Below are 9,741 nucleotides of genomic sequence, written 5' to 3' on the forward strand. Positions count from 1 at the left end.
TTGCTGTTCTGGCTTCTGAGATTCAGAATATTTTTTCTTGTTTTCCTCCTCCAAAAACTAGGTGCGTCTTGTGGTCTGGTGCATCTTATAGAGCGAAAAATACGCCCATTTGCTGATACTTTAGTCCAACATCTGGAAGCATCTTCAGCAGAGGTCTGCTCCAAGCCAGTGCCTGGAGATCCTATCCAGCTGCTGACCGAGGCAAACGGTCTTGAATTCTGACAAAATCGGGGGAGGTCATTGGTGAAACATCACCACCTAACTGCCACCTATGAGAAACTGGTTAGGGATATTGTTTATTTCCCACTATTGCCTTTGCAGATTAAAATATAATAACAAAAATCTACCTGCATTCTCATAATGCAGTCCGGAGCCTTACTATACTGGTAAACTTAGACAGGTTTAATGTTGGTTATTGCACAGTAATATTTGAAGTGTATATAGAGAAAGATAATAAATGCCATGATGGTGCCAGGGATGATCTTGGACAATATTCCCGGGTGTTCTCTAGAAAGAAAGAAGGAAAAATACAACCAGTTAGGAAATACATTGCCTTTTCTTTAGCTCATCTACAAAATGTTTCTTTAGGACTTTTACAGACAATGTTGCTTTTTAGTATGAGGAATGCGTAGTTGTTCATACCCATTTGGTCAGGGATGTAGACTAAATTCTCTCCAGGAAGCTCATTTAATATTTTGCTTCTGGTAAACCACATTGTTGAATTAATACTATTATAAATTAATATGTATGGGGTGTTAGGAGAGGGGGTAATACCTCTGGTGGGGGACAAATATGCTCCTTTGGGGGGTACGGTAATTTGTCCAGCTTTGGTCTCCACCCTGAACTCAGCTCTCACCTGTGGCTCCTAGAGGATGGCAACATGGGACAGTGGCCACACCCTAGAAAAACAGCTTTGACTGGCTGGCTAAACCAGGGGAGGGTCACCAATGGATCTCAAACCCTCAGTGAATTAGGGACTTCCCTTGCATGTGAAGACAGGCTCTTGAGTGGATGAGACCAATAGTGGGTCCAGCAGTCAAGATGGTGGTTTCTGCACATGCTGTAGAGCAGTGGTTCTCAACCTGTGGGTCCCCAGATGTTGTTGGACTACGACTCCCATCATCCCTGAGCTCTGGCCTTGCTAGCTAGGGGAGATAGGAATTATAGTCCAACAACATCTAGGGACCCACAGGTTGAGAAAGGCGGCTGTAGACGGAAGTGAGGGGCAGGTGGGGCTTGTCAACCTGGGAAGGTAGCCTGTCTCAGAGAAGGGAAACTCTGATCCTAACCTCTGCTGCCTTGCAGGACATCTTTCGGAGAAGAAAAGGCTGAGGAGTAAACCCTACACAGATCCGGAGTGGAGTCCCAAAGATGGTTTGATGGCACCTGTATACCTCCTTCCATCAACTCCTGCAGCCAAGCTGGTACCAAATGTATTGCTCTGCTTTCCTTTGGACCAGTGAGGCAGAGGGAGGAGTCTTGTCATCTGGGGAGCCCGGGACCTCCAGACACACTGCTCAGGCTTGTGCCCCGGGAGGTCACTTCAGTGCTGCTAAAGCAATGGTTTGCCTTCACCCCCAGAGGCGCACTCCGTTGTCTCTCGAGACAGATGGATGCCAACAAATGAATATTACAGTAAATGACAACAAATTGGTGGGTGGGTGTGGATCATGGTGGTGCCAGAAGAAAAAGTCTCTCTCCTGATCCCATTACCGACGTTGTCAGTTGGAAAACATTGCCATTTCAGTTGCCCTCTCTCCTTATTCTTCCTTGTTCTCCCCAAAAATGTTTAAAAGGCGACTTGCTTAATTCTGCAGCAGTGCATTGGCACCGTGTACATTGGTGACGTGGTTAATTCTCTGCCTGCTGCAGAACATTGTTGCTTGGTAGGAATTGAATTAACAATGTCTTGGCTGTAAACCAGTTGGCAGGTTAAGGTAAGGCTACAATCCTTTACACGCACATGCGGGAGTAAGTCTCATTGAACTCAGTTGGACTTACTTTTGAGTAGACATGCATAGCATTGCACTGTACAATTTTGGCTGTAACTGCAGCTGTTTACTCTGCAACCAATACATCAACTGTTGGTTTGGGAAGTGATATACACACAGAGTTATCTAAAATCCTTGCATATCCTGTATTTATCCTGTCCTTTCTTAGGAAATACTGCATTTTGATGCCTCCTCCAGCCTCAATCCAAACTGAACAAAAGAACCACCTAGCTGCTTTTTAAGCCAGCAATGTATACATATAGCCTATGTTTGCTGGACAGGAAGAATTACATTCTGGGCGAGCAAGCTTGCAGTGGTAGGGGAAGAAGAAAACCGAGGCAGTTTGCCATAGGGAAATAAATGGGGAATGGAAAACTGCAAGGGGACTCACTTGTTATATGACTGATCTAAGGCATACAGGATTAAAATAGAATGGTTTAAGAGGAAGCTTAAGGCTTTTGCAGATTCACACATGCTCCAAAAAGCATGCAAGTGTATGTTAAGGCTCCCACCTTAACTTGCATGGCATGAAAGCAGTTGTCTTTGTATCATCTCACATATTGTGTTCACTTTCAACCTCAAGCACCCATGCTTTCGGCTTTCTCTGCAACACTGACGCTGAGGGGAGCATGAGGGTGTATATCGGAGCTGGCCCAAGACATTTTGCCGCTTGAGGCAAAACAGAAAATGGGTGTGTGTGTCCCCCCTTCTGCCGCCCTCTATCACTGCTGCCTCTTTTTCCACCTCCTGAGGCAACTGGAGGCAGTGAGGGAGAAAAAAGGAGGTTGGAGAGGAACAGGCATTGCCAGCATCAGCGGAGGTTCTCCTTAGGGGCCTTCAAAGATGTTTAGAGATGCAGAAACGTTATGGACTGTCTGGATGCAGAGAAATGGTGGGAAACCCGGAAGGGAAGAAAGCTCAGAAGCAGGGATTGGTGGTGTGGCAAAGGTGAGTGGTCAGAGGGAGGAGGGGGAGCAGATTGGGAAGAGAAGGTGTCAGAAGCTGAGTAGGTAACATTGTTTGGTGAGCAGGAAGAGGCTGTGGCAGAGAGCAGTTCAGAAGCAGAGGCTGGCGAGGAGGGGAGGCAAGAGGCAGAGTTGAGGCAGGCTGCTGAAGAAGCCAGGGCGTCTCTGTCTCCTGCTGCGACCAGCTCCCAGTAGGAATCTCATATTGCTTGAGAAGGCCTCAGGGGAGGAAGAGACTTAGGGAGCTGGGGGAAGGGGGGACCTTCAGTCCTCACTATTGCCTCATTGGGGCAAGATCTACTGGGAAGAGTTGCTGTGATCTGAGCTGTTTGGTTTCTTTGAATAGAGTTCACTGACACCTTGTGAGTTCTTGCTGATCTGCTCCTGGCATCTACCCTGACAAGAAATGAGTCTTGGTGAGCAGGCAGCAGAGGGACCTTCCCCCTCATGGGGTGACTGCAATGGTGGCGGCTCCTATCCATAGATAGAGGAGTGGCAAAGGCACATGAGGACTCGCCTCTCTGTATCTGCCACCCCACGCAGATGTCCCCAGCCTGCCGCCTGAGGTGACTATCTCAGCAAGTCTAATGGGTGGGCCAGCCCTGGCTTATATGGTTCTCAATTTAAGGGGAAAGTCTTAGCGTACAGTTGCGAAGCTTTTTGGAGTACGAGTGAATCAATAAGGGCCCCCTTTTCTGGGGGGGGGGAGTTACTCAGCTGCAAATCTACCTTCTTTAAGTGAACAAATGTAATGTTTTGTTGGGTCTCTGGACCGTAATAAAGATTGATGATGATAAGTGAACAAACAGAAAGATGCAGTGACAAATTTGCATCAGTGGACTTGACCCCTGATTGGTTATAACTTGCATTTTGTGTGTTTGTTTGAAAAATAAAGAAATCATTACGACTTTAACTCGTATGTTACATCGATAAGCATCATTACACAACAGATGAAACATGTACAAACGGTTTTTCAAAAGCTTGTTCTCTTCTTTCTTTATGCTTCCACCCCCCCTATTTTTATTCAATGCCCCCCAATTGCACCTGAGGCTACTACTGCCCTCCCGATTATTCCAGCGCCCCCCAGGAGTGGGAAACACTGATATAACCCCATCTCCATACCTCCTTAAGCACAAATAATCATAATGAATGCACAATAAAAAGGACATCTAGGATGGGCCCAAAGGGTTCCCTTTCCTCATTTCTTCCCTGTTTTCAAAAAGAAGCTTCACCGTTTTTTAAAAAATGCACACAGAAAGTTACCATCATTTCTAGAAACACAAACCCCGCAGAACAGAATCTTACTGATCATACAGTAAGGCGGTGTGGCGAAGTTCTCCTCCCCCATCTTAATCTTTCTTTAATCTTTTAATTCATGCCTTGGTTTTATTTTACTTTCATTTCCCCCCCCAAAATTTGTTATTGGTTTTTACAATATTAACGACAAACAAAAACACAAAACAAATAAAACATAACAAACATAAATCATAACCTTATTGAAAATAACAGTTATTAACTTTGTAAAACGACTTCCTCGTTTCCCCTTAGTTGAATTTCATTGCATATCCTTTTAATGGTTTTCCAAATCCCAATTTTTATACCCTTTAAATTAAACATTAACATCTCTAAATCTTCTCCTTATTGTATTAAACATATTATTTTATCAGTTAACATAAATACAATCCTAAGCCCATTAAATATCTGGAAGCTATTTCCAGTTAGTTTAGCTTAACAAATTTCATTTTATTTTACTTTCAACCAGTATGGGCTCCTTTTGACATTGTACACTTTGTGGTGAAGCATTAGGAAGCTCCTACACAACCTGACCTGAAATCAATGCTCGCTACAATACGGCTATCTCAGAAAGACTCAACGTACCTGTACCAGCAGATGATGTTGCATAGCAGGGTCATTAAAAACTACAAGTAAATGAGAAAGGGTAAGAAAAGAGGAGGGTGTTAATACCCCAAAAGGCTGTGGAGCGACGTTTAGCAGCTATTACAATAAATTACCTGATTTCAGCAAGTAGGTTAATTTAACAATGGTTAATTCTTTGATATCACCATGCAACTTCTTCCCAAAACACACAGCCTTGGGGTTTTTCTTTTTCTCTCTCTTAATAAAATGGCGTTTCTTTTACAGAAACGCAGATAGGCTTCCTGTATCCACATGCACAAACTGTGAAGATGTAGCACTGATGCATGGATGGTTATGAGTTCCAAAAGTAGTAGGCTTAGGGTCTCACAGGTCTACTTGCAAGTAAAATTCCAAACTCATTCGGCATTGTATAGACGCAGCTTCTACAAACCCCAAGCAGATTCTGTGCCTCTTACTTGGATCCCTCCTGCTTCCACCCTAAGTGCCAAATGCGATACAGAAGTAAACACACCACTCTTAGTTGCCTTGTGCCTCTTTCTCTTTTTTACTCTAAGTAGCCATTGTGGAGTTGTTGTGGGGCTCTGCCCCTCCTCAAGAGCTGAAGCTCCAATCCTCATTGGGCCCCCAAAGCAGCCGCTATTTAGACTAAAAAATTAAGGAGAAGGACACATTTAGTCCAAGAGAGGGACAAAGAAAGCCACTGTACATCAAGTCAGACCATTGGTCAAGCTAGTTCAGTCTCCCTTGACTGGCAAAAGCTCTCCAGGATTTCAAATGAGGTCTTCCTCAGTCCTACTTGCAAGTGCCAGAAACTTAACTTGAGACCTTTTGCATACAAAAGATGTTCACTGAAGTTCGGCCCTTTCCCCTTCCTAATCTCCCCAATTTCTTCCATTATAGCTGAAACTCTGATTTCATCCTCTGTAACTTTTCATTTTGCTTCTTGCAATCCCTCCTTTTGGGCTTTAATCTCTCAGGCGTCATCCTGTCAATTTTTCATAAAATACTTTGTTTAATTGGTTTTTTTTAGTGGTTCTTATTTTTATCTGTGAGCTACATTGAGTCCCATCAGAGGAAAAGGTGTATACATAAATCTATAGAGTCATAGAATTGTAGAGTTGGAGCGCACCACGGGGGTCATCTCAGTATCTGGGGAGGTGCACATGGGAGAAAGGAGTTCCCAGTGCCAGATTTAGGGCAATGTGGGTGGTTCCCCCACAGAGGGCACCAAGCCAAGGGCTTGCAAAATCAAGAAGATCCATAATTAAGAAGATCCAAATTTTAGCCTCACACAGGGTACCATACACTGAAAGATTACTCATGTTTGCCCCTGGAATCCTTGAGGTTAAGTTGGCCCCAAGCTGTTCAGGGCTCCCAAATTACAGGAGTCGCTGGCTCCTTTGATGTAGGTTTTCGAAGTGAAACATGGGGGGCACAATTTGAAAGGAACAACTGTAGCTTAGTGGTAAACCACGTTTTGCATGTTAACAGTCCCAGAATCAATCTCTAGCAGGGGTCAGCAAACTTTTTCAGCAGGGGGCCGGTCCACTGTCCCTCAGATCTTGTGGGGGGCCGGACTATTTTTTTTGGGGGGGGGGGGATGAACGAATTCCTATGCCCTACAAATAACCCAGAGATGCATTTTAAATAAAAGGACATATTCTACTCATGTAAAAACATGCTGATTCCTGGACCGTCCGCGGGCCGGATTTAGAAGATGATTGGGCTGGATCTGGCCCCCAGGCCTTAGTTTGCCTACACATGATCTAGGGCAGGTGTCAGCAACCTTTTTCAGCTATGGGCTGATACGCCATCCCTCAGACCATGTGGTACGCCAGACTATACTTTGGAAAAAAATAATGAACGAATTCCTATGCCCCAGAAATAACCCAGAGATGCATTTTTAAATAAAAGCACACATTCTACTCATGTAAAAACATGCTGATTCCTGGACTGTTCACAGGCCGGATTGAGAAGGCGACTGGGCCGCATCCGGCCCCCGGGCCTTAGGTCGCCTACCCATGATCTAAGGCCGCCTAACACCAATCTGAATCCCTTGAGAGCTGCAGTCCAGGCTTCACTCAGCAAGAGGGCCTCCAGGCCCAAGCTGCTTCCCTGCCACCGCCTCCTCTGATGCACCACTGGCCAGCTGTTGGCTGCCCACTAGTAGCAGCCAGTCTGGGAAGACCAGACTGGGAAACTGGTCTCAAATTTCAGCAGTGCTCCCATTCTACATAATAGTTGTGGAATTCACTAATCTCTGTGTTTGCTTTGACTCTTTTCATATACAGTACCTGTTTTCCTCGCGAAATAATTCCTTCAGGCCCTTCTGGGTATTCATCCTCAAAGCTTGTTTCTTCCTCCTCAAAGCTTGTTTCTTCTTCCTCAAAGCTTGTTTCTCCGTCCCAGATTTTCTCACTCTCCAAGTTTCTTCCTCCCTCCCAGATTTTCTCACTCTCCAAGTTTCTTCCTCCCTCCCAGATTTTCTCTCTCTCCAAGTTTCTTCCTCCCTTCCAACTTGTTCTGTCCTCCTCGAAGGTCGATTTGCTTCCTTCGCTTTCCTCAACTATTTGACCTAGCACTGATTTGGTTGGCAGAAGAGGCATCGAATACATTCTCATTCTGGATACATTGCGTTTTATTTTCGGTACAGAATTCTTGGTGTTTGGAGTATATCTGGTTATGCCAGTCCAATCCCTGTTGCTTGCTCTAGATGCTGCAATACTTTCCTGTTTGAGGTTTGACATTGATGATCTTATGAATCCCTGCAGGTTCCCTTTGAATGCTTCGGGTCCTGCCTCCTGGTAACTGTCTGTGACTTCTCTAAGCCATTTCTCCACATCCACTCTAGCTTCTTCAGCACATACCTCATTGAGGCGTGTTTTGGATTCTTCAAGCCATTGCTTAATATTTTGCCGGGATGCTTCTGGGTCTTCTTTGAGGTACGCTAGGGATTCTGCAAGCCATTCTTGAGTATTCAGATTGGAGGCTTCCTCTCTGAGACTCTGTATCGCCGATTCAGCCCACCCCTCCACATTTACTATACTTTCTTCAGAAGTTCCCTCTTTAAAATTCTGTGCAGATTCTGCAAGCCATTCGTACACATTCACCTTAGATGCTTCAGGACCTTGCTCTTGAACATTCATCATGGCTGCCTCAAGCCATCCTTTCACATCATGTCTTGATGCTTCAGGACATGTTTCACCCAGGTTTCCTATGGCCGTTTCAAACCATTGCTGTAGGTCCTGTCTGGACATATCAGCTCCTTCCTCTTCCATGGTTTTCAGGTTTTGTTCAAGCCACTTTTGAACCCCTAGTCTGGAGGCTCCCCTTTGGACATTTGCTATCGATTCATCAAGCCACTGCTGCACACTTTTGGCAGTTGCTGGAGGAATGTCCTCTTTGAGGTTCAGAATGGATGCTTTTAGGAATTCGTTCAGGTCCTGCTTGGATGCTTCAGGACCTCCTTCTTGGAGCCCTTTTCTGGTTTCCTCAAGCCACTCTGTCACATCCTGTCTGGACGCTTCAGGCAACTCATCTTCAACGTTTCTTAAGGATTCTTCAATCCAGTCCTGCACATTCTCTATGGATGTTTCGGAACTTTCTTGTATGCGGCTTATTAAGTTTGACTGAAGCCACTTCCCCACATTCAGCATGGATTTCTGTTGGTTTTCTGTGAATGGTTTCTGCACCCTCTTACTGGATGCCTCAGGACCTTTCTTCCGGATGCTTTCCGTGTCTGCTTCAGGACTTTTCTTCTGGATACCCTTCATGGGTGCTTCAGGAATTTCTTGGATGTTTTTCATGGATGCTTCAAGCCATTCTTGTATATCTAGATGGGACACTTCAGGCCCTAGATCTTGCAAGTTTCTTATGGATGCTTTAAACCACTCCTTCATATCCTCTCTTGATTCTTCAGGATATAGCTCGTCAATTTTTTTCATGGATGATTCAAGCCATTCCTGCAAACCCTCACTGGAATCTTCAGGACCCCTTTCCATGAAGTCCTTAATGGATTGTTGAAGCCATTTTTGCATATTTTCTCTAGATGCTTCATTGCCTTCCTGTACGACGCTTCTCATGGATTCTTTGACCTTTTGCTTCATTTTCTCTTTTGCTTCTTCGTTTTTCAGACCTTTCGGCCATTCCGGAACAATGAGCTGGGTTGTTTCAGGACCTTCCTGTCTGCATGCTTCTGGAGGCTTCTCCATGGCTTCTTGAAGCCATTCTGGCACTGCAAGCGCCTCCTGCTGAGCATTTGGTTTTGTTGCTTTGCGACTTTGCCCTTGGATGTCCTGGATGGCTTTACTGGATGCTTCAGCCCACTCCGGCATACTTAGGCGGTCTGTTTCAGGCCCTGCCTCTTGGAGGTTACAGGTGGGGGCTTTTATCCATTCGCTCTCATCCTTTCTAGATGCTTCAGGACATTGCTTTTCAATGTCCTCCATAGTTTGCTTGGGTGCCTCAGGACTCTTCTCTCTGAGGTTTTCCATAGGTTCCTGAAGCGTTCCTAATACATTCTCTTCCTTTGTGGATTCTTCAAGCCGTTTCTTCTTTAGGTTCCCCCTGAGCAACTTAGGCTTTGCTTCAGACTCTTGAAGGCCCTGGAGGCTCTTAATGGATTCTTCATGCCATTCTTGAACATCTAGGTGGGATGTTTCGGGACCTTCCTCTTGGAGGTTACTTATGGATATGTCAAGCCATTCTTTCACATCCTGTCTGGCTTCTTCAGGACATTGCTCTTCAACGTTTTTACGGGATTCTTTGAGCCATTCTTCAATAGATGGTTTGGGTGCTTCCTTTGGAAGGCTTTCCATGGATGCCTGAAGCCACCTTACCACTTTCTTCTTGGATGTCTTGGGATCTGCTTTCCCTTGGAGTCTCTCTATGGATTCTTCAAGCCATTT

At 45.1% G+C, this 9,741-nt stretch overlaps 1 protein-coding gene across 1 annotated transcript; it reads right to left on the minus strand.

Annotated features, from left to right (window-relative positions):
- Positions 1-375: 375 nt before the first annotated feature.
- On the minus strand, positions 376-9,353 carry LOC128424110 (uncharacterized). Its single transcript, XM_053409943.1, has 3 exons — positions 7,129-9,353; positions 4,835-4,875; positions 376-507 (listed from the first exon to the last, which is right to left on the minus strand). The coding sequence occupies exons 1-3, from the start codon at positions 9,325-9,327 to the stop codon at positions 393-395; spliced, it is 2,355 nt and encodes a 784-aa protein (XP_053265918.1). The 5' UTR covers positions 9,328-9,353; the 3' UTR covers positions 376-392.
- Positions 9,354-9,741: the final 388 nt, after the last annotated feature.

Source organism: Podarcis raffonei, chromosome 12 (genome assembly GCF_027172205.1).
Source record: "Podarcis raffonei isolate rPodRaf1 chromosome 12, rPodRaf1.pri, whole genome shotgun sequence".
NCBI classification, from domain to species: Eukaryota; Metazoa; Chordata; class Lepidosauria; order Squamata; family Lacertidae; genus Podarcis; species Podarcis raffonei.